Source organism: Chrysochloris asiatica, unplaced genomic scaffold, assembly GCF_000296735.1.
Source record: "Chrysochloris asiatica unplaced genomic scaffold, ChrAsi1.0 scaffold00358, whole genome shotgun sequence".
NCBI classification, from domain to species: domain Eukaryota; kingdom Metazoa; phylum Chordata; class Mammalia; order Afrosoricida; family Chrysochloridae; genus Chrysochloris; species Chrysochloris asiatica.
Window position 1 is genome coordinate 2180356 of NW_006408876.1, and position 17093 is coordinate 2197448.

Here is a 17093-nt window from a genome sequence, read left to right on the forward strand (position 1 = left end):
TGCAGCCCCAGCTCAAGTCTGCGAGGCGGGAGTGGGGCGCCCGGCGGGGCGGGGCGGGGCGGGGCGGGGTGGCGGGGCTTCCCGGGGGGCGGGGACAGAAGGAGGCCGGCGGGGACTGGCGTCCCAAAGTTCCCAGCCCCGCGGGACTTCTCCGCTTACGCACTTCGCACCCTGGAGTGGCGCTGGAGATAAGCACTGGACCGCCAAACAGTTTGGACCGCAAGGTCGGCGGTTCAAACTCACCAGCCATTCCTTGGAAACCTTATACAGGGCCGCTAAGAGTCGGAACCGACTCGATGGCACTTAACAACAACCCGAGGCTGGAAGGGAGCTGGAAATCGCGCCTCCGCCCGCGGAGCACTGACTCCCGAGCGGGCGCCCCGCCCCCGTCCCCCCAGGCCAGGCACCGCCCTGCGCAGCGGCCCGCGTGGGGACAACTGGCTCCCAGTCCTCGCGCCCGGAGCCAGAGCAAGACGCCTCCCGCCGCGTCGGGGCGTGGACTTCACTGCCTCGCCCCCAGGCTCTGGGGGCCACTCCACCCAGCCTGACCGCCTTAGATCGGGGAACACCCGGGACACAGCACGACGTGGGGCAGTCGGCGCCCCTTAAAACTGGAGGCTGTGGTTGGATTTTCTTCCGGTGTAGGATGTGGGCCTCTGAGCTGGGGCCCAAGACTGCCACGGGGGAGGCCCCACCCCGGGAAAGTACTCAGAATCCCGGGGTCGCGACCGCAGATTGCAAGTCAGCCAGGGGATGTGACGCTGAAGGAGGAGAGAGGGCCTAGGAGTCTCAGGGGACCGGGACACCTGCGTGGGAAATGTCCCTCGCCCGAGACTACTGTGGTCATGGCCGACTCTACAGAGTCGTGAAAAATTAAGCACGCTAGGCCGCGGAGGGCGCTGACTTTGGGACAGGCTGCCAACCACAAACAGCAGGGTGCTCAACGCGCCCCGCCCCCCAATCCTGGCCATCTGGTCCTGTCCCTCACGGGCTGGTGCCCGCTGAGGATTGGGTACTAGAAGGGCCTGACCTGCAGAACAGGGTGCTCCATAGGGCGCGGTGGTGAGCGCCCTCGGAGCTGGGCCTGGTAAATTCAGGGATCATCCCGAATCCCCTGGGGAATTGCCTGGATCTCCTTCTTTCCTTTGCAATCTCCAGCCTTTTGGAGGTGCCCACCAGCTGCCAGCGCCTGGGAAGTGGGCAGATGTAATCAACCTGCACAAGGCTTGGGGGTCCCAGGGATTCCCAAGGCAAGCTGACGGCCACAGGTGGGAACAAGGTCAAAAACAGCCCCAGTAGGTGCTGTGGGACCTAATTAGGTCACTATTCAATGGTGTGGCATTTGGCCACGTAGCTTAACTGTGTTGTCTACTGAGTGGCCCCCATGCTCAGCACCTGCACTTGCCGGGGGAGGGACAGAAGAGTGGGCAGAACCGAACCGAACGAAGTGACATTCCCACTGGAGTCCACCCAGAACTAGCAGTGAACAAGCTAAGTGGCTTTCCTGGGCTCAGAGTCTTATTTCTGAAGCCAAATATCCCAAATCACAATTTTTATTTTTTTCTTATAACCTTTTTCTTCCAAGGGACCACATGAACATAAATTGCTACTGGGGATTTCCTCTTTCAAGTTGGAATGGCTGTTTTAGCATTGCCAAAGGCCTGTGAAATGAAGGTAGGGGATTTACAAATTGAAGTATCCACCCCTCCCCTAGGCAGGCTTGACACTGTGAGTCTTCCAGGCTAAGTAAGAACCTCAGACAGAGATGGCCACTTCCCCCAGCAGACTGGCCAGAGGAGGGTCCTCCTAGGGGCACACTGTCCTTCAGGGAAGCCCCAAGTGCGATTTTCTGGAGAAGTCGGCCCTCTTCACTCAACTTAACACTTCCTTCTGTCTTTTCTTCAAAGTCAGCGTCCACGCAGTGCGCAAATGGTTTTCCTTAAAAGACATCTGGAGTAGAATAGGCACTGTTTGCTCCAGTCATCATTACACAATCTAAATGCCAATGGATCACTCACTTATCTTTTAAAACTATTGCCTCCTGGTTTTGGCACTATATATATATATATATATATATATATAGAGAGAGAGAGAGAGAGAGAGAGAGGAGCTCTGTTAGCGTAGTGGTTATGAATCCACGGCACATAACATATATATATATATGTTGTTGTTAGGTGCCATCCTGTTAGTTCTGATTCATAAATGTATACAAGTATATACATGTATAAATATATATACATATATTGTTGGTATGTGCCATGGAGTTGGTTCTGACTCATAGCGACCCTGTACAGGGTTTCCGAGGCTGTAAATCTGTATGGGAGCAGAAAGCCTCATCTTTCTCCCACGGAACAGCTGGTAGTTTCCAACTGCTGACCCTGAGGATAGCAGCCCGATTCATAACCACTACGCTACCAGAGCTCTCTCTCTATATATGTACACACACACACACATATATCTCATATATATACATAATGAGAAGGGACTTCAAAAGTTTCATGGAAAAATATTGTTTTAATTCCCTTTTCCAGGAGCTTTTTGAAGCCTATGTTGTTGAGTGCCATCAAGTCGGTTGTGATTCATAACGACCTTGTATAGGGTTTCCAAGGAGTGGCTGGTAAGTTTGAACCACTGACCTTGTGATTCAAACCGACCTTGCAGTACAGTGCTTTATTCCACAGCACCACACCAGGACTCCAGACAGATGTTAAGTGCCGACAAGTTGGTTCCAACTCATAGCGACCCTGTATAGGGTTTCCAAGTAGCAGCTGGTGAGTTTGAACTGCCGACCTTGTGGTTCAAACTGACCTTATGGTTGAGGGTTTACATTACAGCATATGGTGGTGGTGATGTGCTGTGGAGTCGGTTCCGACTCCTAGTGACCCTGCATAAGGTTTCTGAGGCTATAAATTGTTACAGGAGCAGAAAGCCTCATTTTTCTCTCGAGGAATGTCTGGTATTTTCTAACTGCTGGCCTTGAGGTTAGCAGCCCGACTTATAATCACTATGGAACCAGAGTATGTATTCAGCCCATTGCTACTGGGAACTTCCTCTTTCCAGGTTAATGCTTGCTTTAGCATTGCCAAAGTCCTGTGACAATCCATCTGATTGGGGTCTTCCTCTTATTCGAGGACCCTCCACTTCAAGCATGAAGTCCTTCTCCAGGAACTGGTCCCTCCTGACAATATGTCCGAAGTATGAGAGACAAAGTCTGGCCATCCTGGCTTCCTAGGAGCACTCTGGCTGTACTTCTTCCAACACAGATCTGTTGGTTCTTTTGGCAGCCCATGTTGTTGTTGTTGTTAAGTGCCGTCGAGTCGGTTCCGACCCATAGCGACCCTGTACAGGGTTTCCGAGGGAGTAAATCTTTACGGGAATAGAAAGCCTCATCTTTCTCCCGCGGAGCGGCTGGTAGTTTCGAACTGCTGACCTTAAGGTTCGCAGCCCGATTCGTAACCACTACGCTACCAGAGCTCCTTAGCACTTTCAATATTCTCTTCCAACACCACAACTCAAAACCATCAATTCTTCTACAGTCTTCCTTATTCACTGTCCAACTTGCGCATGCATACGAGGCTATTGAAAATACCATGGCTAGGGGCAGGTGCATCTTAGTCCTCACACAGACCTCTTTGCTCTTGAGCTTCTTTAAAGAGGTCTTGTGCAGCAGATTTTCCTAATGCAGTAACCCTCGTTTGATGCCTTGACTGCTGCTTCTATGAGTGTTGGTTGTGGATCCAAGCAAAAGGAAGTCTTTGAGAACTTCAATCGTTTCTCCATGTATCATGATGTTATTTTTTGGACCAGTGGTGAGTATTGTTTTATTTTCATTGAGGTGCAACCCATACTGAAGGCTGTAGTCTTTGATCGTCATCAATATTTCAAGTCCTCTTTGCTGGAAGCAAAGAGGTTGTATCATCTGCAAATTGCAGGTTGGGTCTTCCTCCAATCCTGATGCCACATTCTTCTTCAAAACAATTACCTTGTTTCTTCTTGTGGTTCTACGCACCTTCCCATCCCGTCTCAACTTTGTCCTTAGGAAAATGTTGCCCTTTTGGTTTTGAATGATTGACCATTCCATGGTGAGCTTACCTTGCTAGTGTTGTTATAGGCCCTGATTTATTATTTTTTTTAATGTTTTTATTGTGAATTGAGCAATAGTTTACATGGAGAACATTGGTTTTACACCATTGTTTCATTGCAATGATTACAATCTCCTCCATGAATCATCATTCAACAGTATTTGCTTCAATTCCCTCTTTTTTTTTGGGGGGGGGGGGGAGGTGTTACATGAAAACACTTAAGAATATATAATAACTTAAACAACCAAAGGTAGGCCCAGATTCTTACTTCAGTTGGCAGCAACAGTATCTCTCCTAGTATAATCCAAATCTGAATTAGTATAACCATTTAAGAACTTCATTATCTTCAAAAACATAAAGAAGACCAGACTTAGATTCCCTTAGACTGTGCTCCTTAGGCACCCATCAAGCCTGGAACTGAACCTACCCCTGGGGATCAACTTTCAGCCAAACAATTGCTGTTGTTGTTTTTAAGGGCTGTCTAGTCAGTTCTGACTTATAGCAATGCTGTATAGGGTTTCTAAGAGCAACTGGTGGGTTTGAACCGCCGACCTTGTGGCTCAAACTGACCTTGCAGTCCAGAGCATTATCCTGCAGCACGACACCAGGACTCCAGTAAACAGTTCTATAAAGTGAATAATAACATCAGGAGAAATGTACTCCTTACTAAAACCAACTGTACAAGACCCAAAGAGGAGCACTGTTCCAAAACAAAGCTCTGAAGGCAGGATAGGGCAACACAGATGGACAAGTGGAGGAAACAGTGGACCCTGGGAGCAAGGGGGAAGAGCATTGTGGCATCGTGGAGACTGTGATAGACATTGGGAAAGAAAATGCATGCAAATTGTTGAGTGGACGACTCTGTAAACTTTCACCCAAATTATTACAATAAAAATAATAATAAGCATGGGCTAAGTGGGACAGAGATAAATAATGATTTATGTACAACCTTGGAACACAGGGCTCTGAGATACAGGGATTGAGACATGGTTAGAATGGGGGAAAGGGGGGAAATAATGTTAAAATGATTGGCTGTCTTTTGAATCTTGGTTTTCCTTGCATTATATTGTAAATTAGACGCTGGGGGGGAAAGAAAGGAATAGCCAGAAATATCACCATAGAAAGCTTATAAGTCCGTCTTCTGCTTATAACTGACTAGAATACCTAAAATGGAGTTAGAAGGTGCCCAGAGAAGGAGGCTTCCTGCATAGCTTCTGCATTACATAAGACCATAGGTGGAAGCCTAAACAGCATCCAGAATCTTCTGAGGTGGGAAATTTCCATTTGAAAGGACTGGCAGACCAGCCTGGAGTGGCTAGAAGAACAGAGGATACTTCTTGAAATAAAGACCCACAGGAAAAATACAAAACAATATAGGTAAACTGACTCATTACTACAAGAACAAGCAAGTTGCTTGCCCAGGAGACATCAAGGCAAGTGGTAGGGTCCCCTCAGTGCAAACCCCCTTCCAAAACTAAGACTCAATGGGAATACATGCTCTGATTGGTGACCACATTAGTCACCAATAAGGGGAAGTGAGGGAAAACAGCAAGGAAGCTGCAAGCTAAGCCCTACAACGTTCAATAGACTCCTGTGAACCCGGGTGGAAACCTGCTTGGCCAGCAGTGTGGCAAGACCTGGGGACTCTTGGGCCCAGAGTCAGTGACATAGCCACAGAGGACTAGAGTTGAGAGTGAAACATCCAGCTGATAAGAAGAGAGGGCACATGCACAAGAACACCCACACTTGCAGATAATACCCACTGGACCTGGCTTCAATGACTGGATGATCAGAGCTCATCTAGAAGAAGAAAGAAGAGGAAAAAAAGAGTAATCTGATACAATTTGATGAGCTTGACCTACACCTATGGATGCAGTAGCTCAAAAGGAAACAAATCCTTACAGTAAGGATCATTCCCACCCCCTCCATACACAGAGTAGACAGGGATAGGCAACTTGGACATTGGCTACCAAAGGGGTGGGGGCTACAAAGGCAAGAAGTGACTGGCTTACAAACTTTCAAGAGGGAACCTAGATCCAGAGGGCATGGTTGTTGTTATGTGCCGTGGTGTCGTTTCCGACTCATAGCGACCCTGCACAGGGTTTCCGAGGCTGTTAATCTTTACGGGAGTAGAACGCCTCATCTTTCTCCCGCAGAGCAGCTGGTAGTTTCGAACTGCTGACCTTGCAGTTCGCAGCCCGATTCGTAGCCACTACGCTACCAGAGCTCTCCACAGAGTAGTATACAATCTGTCCAGGGGGTGCTGATGAAAGGAAATGCAGACAGGTCTCTTGTAATACAATAGTGAATAATTGTTATCAGGACTGATTGTGAGGGTTGGAAATGTAAAGGAGGGAAGTGATTAGCTTTGCAGTCTAGGAGTGGATGTCCCTGGGACCATCCAGGGAGAAGAGTGGAGAGCGGGACCCTACCCAGAGAAGCAGTGAAGCCAGAGATGGAGGCAGAGACGATGACGTAGAGAGATGAAGCGGCTGGGGACTTTAGACATAGAGAGGGAGAGAAGCTGTGTGCTGACAACCAGGGGAAGGCTTGCAGGGTATACCCTTTGGTTGGTTGATGATGTATGGAGGGGATTGTAACCATGGCAATGAAACAACATATGATAAGATGACTGTAAAACTAATGTTCTCCCATGTAAACTATCACATAATGCACAATACAACATTTAAAATAATAATAATAATAAAACAAACTTCATTATCTGTTAGGGAAGATGTCTGCCTTTGGGATTTAATAGTTGGAAGAAATGTCTACATGTGTGCGTGTAAATACAAGTCTACTGTTCTCTTGATTAAAGGATCCCTGGTGGCACAACAGCTAAGTGCTTGACTATAAGGTTGGCGGTTCAAGTCAACCAATTCCCTGAGAGAAAAGACCACATGCTCAGCTCCCCTAAAGATTATAATTTAGCACACCCTCCAGGGGATTGTTCTATTCTGTCTATAGGGTCACTAGGAGGCAGAATCAATTCGATGGCACACAGCAACAACAACATGCTCTTGTTAAAGTGCACTTGACTGAACACCGTGCTGCACAACTTCTCCACTGATAGCCCTGGATCAATAGTGTTCTTCCAGCAGAGATGGAGCATGGCCTCCTGTTATTACCAGGAATTCTCCATCATGGGTTTTAATGACAGAAATCAGGTTTACTCTAAGCAAAAAAGGTCTTGAGTCTTTTCACCTCCTGCTTCACAGAGAACATGAACATGTGGTCCTTCTGACCACAGCGTCCTGGACTCCTGTCCCTCTACTTACCCTGTCAGTATCCCCAACCTTTGTTGCTTCCACTTCAGGTAATACCAGAAGAGGCCTCCCTTCCTCGGTCAAACCCTGTGAACTTCTCCCTCAAGACTCTGGATTACCCACCTCCTCCTCCCCCCTTTTCCCACTGCTGAGGTCCTCTGGCCATCATGGGGCACCTAGTCTCCTGCTCCTACCCAACCTGGAAGCTATTATGAGCTCTTCTGGTGGTTCTTGTCAATCTTGACACAAAGTATGTTGTTGTTAGCCATGGAGTTGGTTCCAACTCATAGCAATTGTCTGCACATCAAAAGGAAATACTGCCCGGTCCTTCTCACATAGTGTTATGTCTAAGCCCATCGTTGCTGCCATGTGTTAATCCATCGCATTGAGGGTCTTCTTCTTTTTTGTTGACCCTCCACTTTACCGAACACAGTGTTCTTCTCCAGGGACTGGTCCTTCTAGGACTGTATAGTCACTCAGCTTGTTGTTTTCATTAGGGCTTGACCACCAGTGTCCCCAACTCCATGACGGCACCCAGCTAGACTCTCCCAAACAAGCCACCAGAACTTACTACAAAGTTCTGTCCTTCCCTGCTGTAAACTGGAGTTACTCAATCAACTGGCTTACTGAGCAAAGCAGATGCATACTCAAGTCTCAGTATGCACATTCAATCATAGGCTTCCTCCGCTAAGTCCTCCCCCAGTGACTCATGCCTGCCTTTCCTAAAACAAGCAGCTGGCCCCACAACCCCCTCACCAGGCTGCAGGGAGGACCTGCCGTTCCAATTCTTCTTCAATACCACAGACCTCTCCCCTCACCTCCCTCACATTCTGTGGTTGTATTTATTGATTAAATACAAGTTTATCACACAAGCATTTACTCCAGATATCTACTTTGGGCAATGGGAGGCAAAGAGATGTCTTCACCATGACTATGCCCTGAAGCCCGAAGAAGCTGGACATTCTTTGTAATGATAGACTCCCTGGATATCCCAACATGCTCATGGCATGTGTGGTTGTGTCCTGTGAGAGCTGCCAACATTTGGTCTAGAGATCATTCTAGATTCAAAGGGCTGGGAGATTTGACAGAAGTTGTAGGAGTTGAGGAGGATCTCAATAGATTTCTCGAATTTAGATAGTGGTGCAGAAATGGAACATGGGTGGGAACGAGTGGACAGACCAGCATTATTGAGATATCTGCACCATAAGCAAAGGACTGCAAACCACAGGGTTGGTGATTGGAGTTCACTAGTCACTCCGTAGAAGAAAGATGAGGCTTTCTGCTCCCACAAAGATTTATAGCCTCAGAAAATCCCATACAGGGTTCTATGAGTTGGAACCAATTCAATGGCAGTTAACAACAACAACATCATTCACAGGTAGTGGAGTCCTGGAGTAGTTCTGTAGGGTCAGCACTGGAATGCAAACCACAAGTCAGCAGTTCAAGCCCACCAATCACTCCTTGGAAACCCAATATGAGTCAGAACAGATTCAAAGGCACTTAATAACAACAGCAACAGTGTAAATCGTAGTGGGAGGACAGTGCTGATTAACTGAACTTAATAAGGTGGACATGGAGCTATAGGATAAGCACTGGACTGCAAGGTCAGTTTGAAGTGAAAGGTTAGCAGTTCAATCCCACCAACCGCTCCTCAGAAACCCTCTACAGGGTAGCTATGAGTTAGAGCTGACTTGACATTTAACAACAAAAACAACAAGGTGGACAACAGACTTGGAAGAGCATGTGACTCTTAGGTTGTGAGTTGCCATTAAATTGAGTCCAGCTTACGGAGATTACATGTGTGCAAAATAGAATTCAGTGTCACATTACCCAATAAATACGGGCTTCCCTGTGCTCACTTACTAATCAAAGATGCAAAACTCATGTGAAATTGTTCACTATCAATTAGTTAGTAGGCACAAGTAAGCCTGTGCTTAGCTTACTTCTTGGGTAATTTGGCCCTGGTAAGTCTTCAACAAGTCAATTGTTGTTGTTGATATGTGCCGTGGAGTCGGTTCCAACTCATAGCGACCCTGTACAGGGTTTCCGAGGCTGCAAATCTTTACGGGAGCAGAAAGCCTCATCTTTCTCCCGCAAAACAGCTGGTAGTTTCAAACTGCTGACAATGAGATTCGCAGCCCGATTCATAACCACTACGAGAGCTACCAGAGCTCCTTCAACAAGTCAATAATTGGACTCATTTCAAGTTAACCCTCAATGGCGCCATCAACATTCATGGAAACAGCAGTCAAGAAATCAAATGACATATTGCATTAGGGAAATTTGCTGCACAAGACCTCTTTAAAGTCTTTTAAAAGATGTCAGTCTGAGGACTAAAGTGTACCTGACTCAAGTCATGATATTTTCAATAGCCTTTATGCACGTGAAAATTGAACCACGAGTAAGGAAGACCGTACAAGCATTGATGCATTTGAGTTATGGTGTTGGAGGAGAATATTAAAGGTACCAAGGACTTTGAGAAGAGCAAACAAATCTATGTACAGCCAGAATGCTCCTTGAAAGCCAGGATGGCCAGACTTCATCTCTTATACTTTCAACATATTATCAGGATGGACTAGTCCTTGGAGAAGGACATCATGTTCGGTAAAGTAGAGGGTCAGTGAGAAAGAGGAAGCCCCCCAGCGAGATGGATTGGCACAGTGGCAGCAGCTTAACAATGAATGTGAGAACGGTGCAGGATTGGGCAGTATTTCGTCTGTTGTGTATAGGGTCATTGTGAGTTGGAAACAACTCCATGGCACCTAACAACAACAACAACAGAGTCTAACACTGTGTGTCCCAGCAGGGACCTGGGCTGCATGTGGCCCAGTAAAGGACACCTGTGGTTAGTGCTGTTGTTGTGGGTTTAATTATTGTTATTAGGTTACTGTTGTTGTTGTTAGGTGCCATCCAGTTGGTACCGACTCACATCCACGGTTATCACAACGGAACGATATACTGTTCAATCCTGGGCCAACCTCACAATTGTTGCTGCTACTACTGTGCCATTCCATCTCATTGTGGTGGTGGTGGTGGGGTCTTTCTCTTTTTCACTGACCGTCCACTTTACCAAGCATGATGTCCTTCTCGTGATGATTATGTTATAATCAATAAACACTGCATAATTATTGGTATTATAAATCAGACCTTTGTTATTCTTTTTTTATCTGTTATTATCTCTACTAATATGTTCTGATAAATAATGGCTGATAGACGAGATCTCTCTTCTATTTCTTCTTCCTCCCCCAGCATTGTCTCCCCGAAGAGTTCTCATTCTGCACTAGTAGAAATCCCTGTTTCTCTCACACACGCAAACACACCCCTTAGAAAACAGAACATCACAGCGGGTTCAGGTTTCAAATAATAGTTTTCTTTTTTCCTATTACAGGCAATTTTCCACTGCTTACCATCTCAACACCTACTTCCTTTTCAAGTCCTAGAGTCTTGAGCTCAGATTGTCTTCCCAAGATCATCAGAGGGATGGGCCGACTCTGTACCCTTTGAAGGTGATTTCAGAGCCCTATTAGCCTGGTTTAAAAGGCCCTTTCCCCGGTTTCCGATCATCTCTCCAGATGAATTTAGCGCATTTCTCCCAAACCAGTACTGGGGGTCTTCATATTGTTTCTTCTGCCAGTGGCTCCTACTCTCAGTCTGTCTTTGTTTTCCTGACATACAGTGTTCAAAACTTGGTGGTCCTTGTCTGCTGCTGCTCAAGCCCCCTACCCACCCATCACTGGTCTTTCCCATTCCATCCAGAGGTTTCCACGTGGCCAGCAGCCCATGGCGGACCATCATGTGTCTAATTCCACCATCTGGACTAGGACCACTCTCCGTAGCAGAAAACATGTGTTATCTCTGTAATAAAAATCACAACAAATGCCTCCCTGCCCCCACAACACAAGCACACACACAACATGCACTAACTTTTTTTATTATTATTATTTTATTGTGAATTGAGTGACAGTTTACATGGGAGAAGATAGGTTTTGCACTCGTCCTATCGTATTTTGTTTCATTGCTATGATTACAATCCCCTCCATGCATCATCATTTAACAGTATTTGCTTCTAGTCGCTCTGTTTTTGTTTTTGTGTTATTGACGTACACATACTTCTTCAGGGATTGGTCCTTCCTGACAACATGTCCAAAGTATGTGAAAACTCTTGCTCTCCTTAATTCTAAGGAGTATCCTGGCTGTACTTCTTCCAAGACAGATTTGTTTGTTCTTCTGACAGTCTATGGTCCTTTGGATAGTCTTTGCCAACACCATAATTCAAATGGATTGAGTCTTCTCTGATCTTCCTTATTCATTATTGAACTTTCAAATGCATATGAGGGCTATTGAAAATACAAAGGCTTGGGTCAGACTCCTCTTGGTCCTCAAAAGTGACCTCTTTGCTCTTTTACACTTTAAGGACGTTTTTTTGAAGTTGATTGGCTTAATGAAAGGCAGCCATTGATTTCTTGACTGCTGCTTCCATGGTTATTGATTGTGGATTCAAGCAAAATGAAGTCTTTGACAACTTCAATCTTTTCTCCATTTATCATGCTGTTATTTATTGATCCAGTATTGAAGATTTTCTTTTCCTTTACATTGCGGAGCAATCCATACTGAAGGCAGTTGTCTTTGATCCTGATCAGTAAGGACTTCAAGTCCTGTTCCCTTTCAGCAATCAGATTGTGTCATCTGCATATTGGAGGTTAATAATGAGTTTTCCTCCAATCCTGATTCTTTATATAATCCAGTTTCTCAGTTTATTTGATCAGCATATATATTGAATAAGTGTGGTGAAAGGATACAACCCTGACTCACACCTTTCCTGATTTTGAACCATTCAGTATCCCCTTGTTCTGTTCAAATGACTGCCTCTTGGTCTATGTACAGGTTCCTCATGAACACAATTAAGTGTTCTAGAATACTCATTCTTCACGATATTATCCATAGCTTGTCATGATCTACACAGTTAATTGCCTTTATGTAGTCAATAAAGCACAAGTAAACATCTTTCTAGTATTCTCTGATTTCAGCCAAGATCATCTGAGCACAGAGGTGACATCAGTAGATGTTTTCCAAATTTCTTGACACAAATAATGTAGTACATCCAATGATACATCAGTTTGTTGCAAGAGCCCAATTTGTATTCCATCAATTCCGGGAGCCTTGTTTATTGCCAATACCTTCGGTGCAACTTGAACTTCTTTCCATACCATCATCTCTTGATTATATGTTACATCTTGAAATGGTTGAACGTCAGTCATTTAATTTTGATACAGAGACTTTGCATATTCCTTCCATCTTCTTTTAATGTTTCCTGCTTCATTCAATATTTTATCCGTGGTGGTGGTGGTGTGCTGTGGAGTCGGTTCTGACTCATAGCGAACCTGCATAGGGTTTCCGAGGCTGTAAATCTTCATGGGAGCCGAAAGCCTCATCTTTCTCCCACGGAACTGCTGGTAGTTTCGAACTGCTGACTGTGAGGTTAGCAGCCCAACTCATAACCACTACGCTACCAGAAGATCAGGATTGGACTGAGAACCACAAGGTCAGCAGTTCAAACCCACCAGCTGTTCCTCAGAAACCCTACACAGGGTCACTTTGAGTTGGGACGGACTCCACAGCACACAACCTACTTTATCCATAGAATCTTTCAATCCTTCAACCCCAGGCTTGAATTTTTTCTTCAGTTCTTTAAGTTTGAGAAATGCTGAGCATGTTTTCCCCTTTTGGTTTTCTAACTCCAGGTCTTTGCACATTTCTTTGCACATTTACTTTGTCTTCTTGAGTTGTCCTTTGAAATTTTCTGTTCAGTCATCATTTCGTCTAGTCATTTTAGCTTCTTTACGATCACAGGCAACAATGACAACTTCAGGTTGAAGCTAAAAAAAAAAAAAAATTCAAACAAATCAATGAGAGCCAAAATACAACCTTGAGTATGTCCCACCTGAATTTAGAGACCATTTCAAGAATAGATTTGGTGTATTAGACACTAATGACTGAAGACCAGAAGAGTTGTGGGATGACATCAAGAGCATCATGCTTCCAGAGTTGCGTGTTCAAACAGCTTTCTGAAAGCCAAAAGTCTGCAGATGGAGGTCCCACATTAATATGCCTGGCGATTACTGATTCAAACTCAGGAAACCAGTCACATTGGCCTGAGGAGATCGACAATCAGGACTAGTGGAACTCCGGGGACAGCCAACAAGCCTTCTCCGTTGAGGTCTGATTGAAGCCTGGAAATTGACCATCCCACAGAAACCAATACCCTCTCAGAAAAGAGGACGAGAAATTATTCTGGCCAGCTCATCCCCGTCCCCATCAAGCCGTTTCCCTGCTGCTAAAGAAGGGAATCCTATGGTTCACAACAGGACAGATAGGCAATACCAGATTATTTTACTGGACAATCTGAATATTACCTGTGAATTATGAGGGCGACTAAACCTGCCATCCTCCTCCCTGATGTGGCAACTGGAGGGCTGAACCATGATTGTATAGAAATCATTGACCCGGTATTCTTCAGCCAACCTGACCTGTTTAACTGTATCTGGTGGACTAGATGTTATTCGTAAACAGAAGTAGTTACATGGAAAAGGGACTCGGATAGCAGGGTGTGTAATAGTAATCTTACAAGACCAGGTAGAGGCAATAGCCTGCCGGTGATCTCAGGTTAAAAAGCTGAACTGATTGCACTGATGAGGACGTTAGAAATGTTGGCAAGAAAAACTGAATGTGTACCCAGAGGACTTCAGTAGAACTGAGGCAGAAGGATTGGAGAGAGGGGTTAAAGGATGAAAAGTAGATGACAATGGAATTGTTCCGGTTCTGAGAACTTGAAAGCTAAAAAGTCAATGTTTTTTTAATAGAATGGGTCGGATCCTGTGAAAACGAGCAACTTCTCTTCTTACGTGAGTCCATGAAATGAGCCACTACACGAAAGAGGTCCTGACTTGGTTCATCAGGCCCTAGAACTAGAACAAGAAATAATAAAAAAATAATAATTCAGGAGGTTAGCTCTGACTGCTACCTGCCTCAGGAACAATCCCCAGACAGGCTGTCCTGCACCAATATCAAGGTAAACAACCCCCTGGAAGTTAACAGGTTGATTTCAGGCAGATGCCCTAAGCTGGGGAATTAAATATTTGTTGGTTTTGTTTTTGTAGATACCTTTTCTAGTTGGGTACAGGTTTCCCCCAACCAGAACTAAGAACTTCAGAAATAATGAAAATCCCCTTGAAGGAGATGACCTCCAAGTTTGGACTTCCAGAGTGTCCAAAGTGACAACAGACCAGCGAATATCTACAGACTAAATGGAGATTGCATTCAATGTGGAGGTTCAAGAAAATGAACCATCCTCTAAAGAGAAACAATTGACAAAATTGTCAGGAAATTCATCTACATTGGGACCAGGTGTTGCCTTAGCCCTGTTTCGAATTCAGGTCACCCCCAGAAGCGGGCTTAAATTGAGCCCTTATAAAGCTGTATACAGTAAACCTTCCCAAGCAGCTTCCCTCACCCTCTACCTGACCTCAGCCAAGGTTTAAAGGTGCAGTGGGATGTGCAATGCCTCCACCACACATGTTCTATTATATGTAAAATTGCTCTTCCCAGGTCTGCTTCCTTCCCGACAGGTAACCTGACCCCTTCCAGCCTGGAGATTATATTCTGCTCCGAACATGGAGAGATGGACCTGAAAACCAGTTAGAAAAAGTAGACTGGACCCTGGGAAGTCCTCCTAGCCACCCTGTCAGCTGTCAAGTTAGCCAAACTCAAAACTTGGACACAATGGGGCTCTCATAAGACATTATTCCTTTCAACGGGATAAAAAACATGTAAGCCTATTTAACTCAGAGTGTAATAATTGTATCTGATTTGTTTTTCCTTTTGGGAGGGCATCCAGAAGCATCTGCAAAAATTACTGAGGACTAGAACAAGAAATTACCCAAACCCAGCAGCCAAGGTAGAAAGAAGGAGTCCCCATGGATTCACCACAGCAGGCTGAAGAAAGCCTCGTCTCCATGAGAAGCTGAAGCCGACCCTACCAACCCTCACAAGGTAACATTGAGACGTACAACCGCCCTGCTTCAGCCACAAACCAGGAGCTGGCTGATCTACGCATGGCCGAAGCATGAGCATGTCCACTGTGGGATTCATTTAAATTAGACTGTGGGGTGTGGGAAAGGGAGAAATCTGTGTAATCTATACACTCACACCACCAAGGTGGGCCAAACAGTAACCATGCTACTCTTCTATAGTTGCTATAAAAGAGAGGGCACCCTCCTAGGTAACTGAACCAATGGAAGTGGGGTGGCCCTAACTCTTCGTAAGCGTCAACAGACCCAGATACAAAATGCCATCTGTCAAAATAGATTAGCCCTAAACTGGTTATTGCCTGCAAAGGGAGGAGGGGTATGTGAGAAGGTTAATTTTGCTAAACTGCTGCATACAAGTAGATGACCAGAATCTGGCAGTAGAAGACCTGGTAAAAATGCAGAAAGTTGCCCATGTCCCTGTGCAAACCTGGAATGGGTGGCACCCACAGAGCCTATGGGGAGGTAATTCTTCACCTTTAAAGGGTTCAAGACCCTTGTGGGTGGGGTCCTGTTTTAGTTGGAATTTACTTAATCAGTGCATGCCTCCTCCCACTGGCAACCAGGCCCATGGGAACTGCCATTAAAACAATAATCAATCAAAAAGGTACCAACAGACTTGAGATCCAGAGAGGGAGAGGGGCTGTGTGCTGATGATGGGGGTGGGGGTGGGGGGGTGGCAGGGGGAGACAGACTTGCAGGGTATACCCTTTGGTTGGGTGATGATGCATGGACGGGATGGTAACTATGGCAAGGAAACGATATATGATAGAATGAATGTAAAACTAACGTTCTCCCATGTAAACTATCACATAATTCACAATAAAATATTAAAAAAAAAAAAAGGTACCAACAATCCAAAACAATACCAAAAGACCATTCCTTATGCAACATTTAGATGATGCCCCTGAGAAAAAGGTCCCAAAGGACATCAAAGGGAGGAATGAACAGGAAAGGTAAAAATCATTCACTGCCCTCTCCCACCCAGAAGGCAAGCTAAAATGCTAACCAGGTCACCAAATGGGACCAATCCCCCTGGTTTTCCCCCTGACCTCAAACAGGTATGACCGGCCCCTCCCCGTACTCTGACCCCACATAGGTCCATGTTGCCCTCCATTCAGGGCTCAGAATCTGGAGCAATCAACTCCTCTGAGTCAGCCGGCTGAATAAAATCTGAAACTCTGCTTCACCTCTCTGAGTGGCCTTGGTTTCTTCCACCAGGAATCTAACACTGCTGTAACAGTGTCACAGTGGTTAAGTGTTTCACTGCTAACAGAAAGGGTACACCCACCAACCACTCCACATTAGAAAACCGTGACAGTCTGTGTTCATAAAGATTGTTGTTTTTGTTAAGTGCTGTTGAGTCAGTTGCCACCCAGAGCAGCCCTATGTAGAGTTTCTGAAAAACGGTTGGTGAGTTTGAACCTTTGACCTTGCAGTTAACAGTCCAGTGCTTATCCTACAGCACCACACCAGGATTTTATAACATGGTTGTTGTTAATGTGCCATCAAGTCAGTTCTGATTTATAGGAAACCTGTATAGGTGCCACGTCCGATAAGTAGCTATACTCTATGACCCACACCGAGAGATTATACCGGAAAAAGGGAGATGTCAGATTAGAGAAAAAGGAAGACACAAGACACAAAATGAAAATAGTAAA

The 17093-nt window shown here is 45.5% G+C and overlaps 1 protein-coding gene across 1 annotated transcript in view; it reads right to left on the reverse strand.

The window, feature by feature from the left end:
• Positions 1–1104, reverse strand: part of LOC102827117 (ankyrin repeat domain-containing protein 33B-like) — a 98956-nt gene extending 97852 nt beyond the window's left edge. Inside the window, exons 1-3 of the mRNA XM_006876164.1 lie at positions 1031–1104; positions 408–661; positions 156–182 (exon numbers count right to left, since the gene is read on the reverse strand). Of these exons, the coding sequence (XP_006876226.1) occupies positions 156–182; positions 408–661; positions 1031–1104 (355 nt within the window). The remainder of the gene's footprint in view (positions 1–155; positions 183–407; positions 662–1030) is intronic.
• Positions 1105–17093: the final 15989 nt, after the last annotated feature.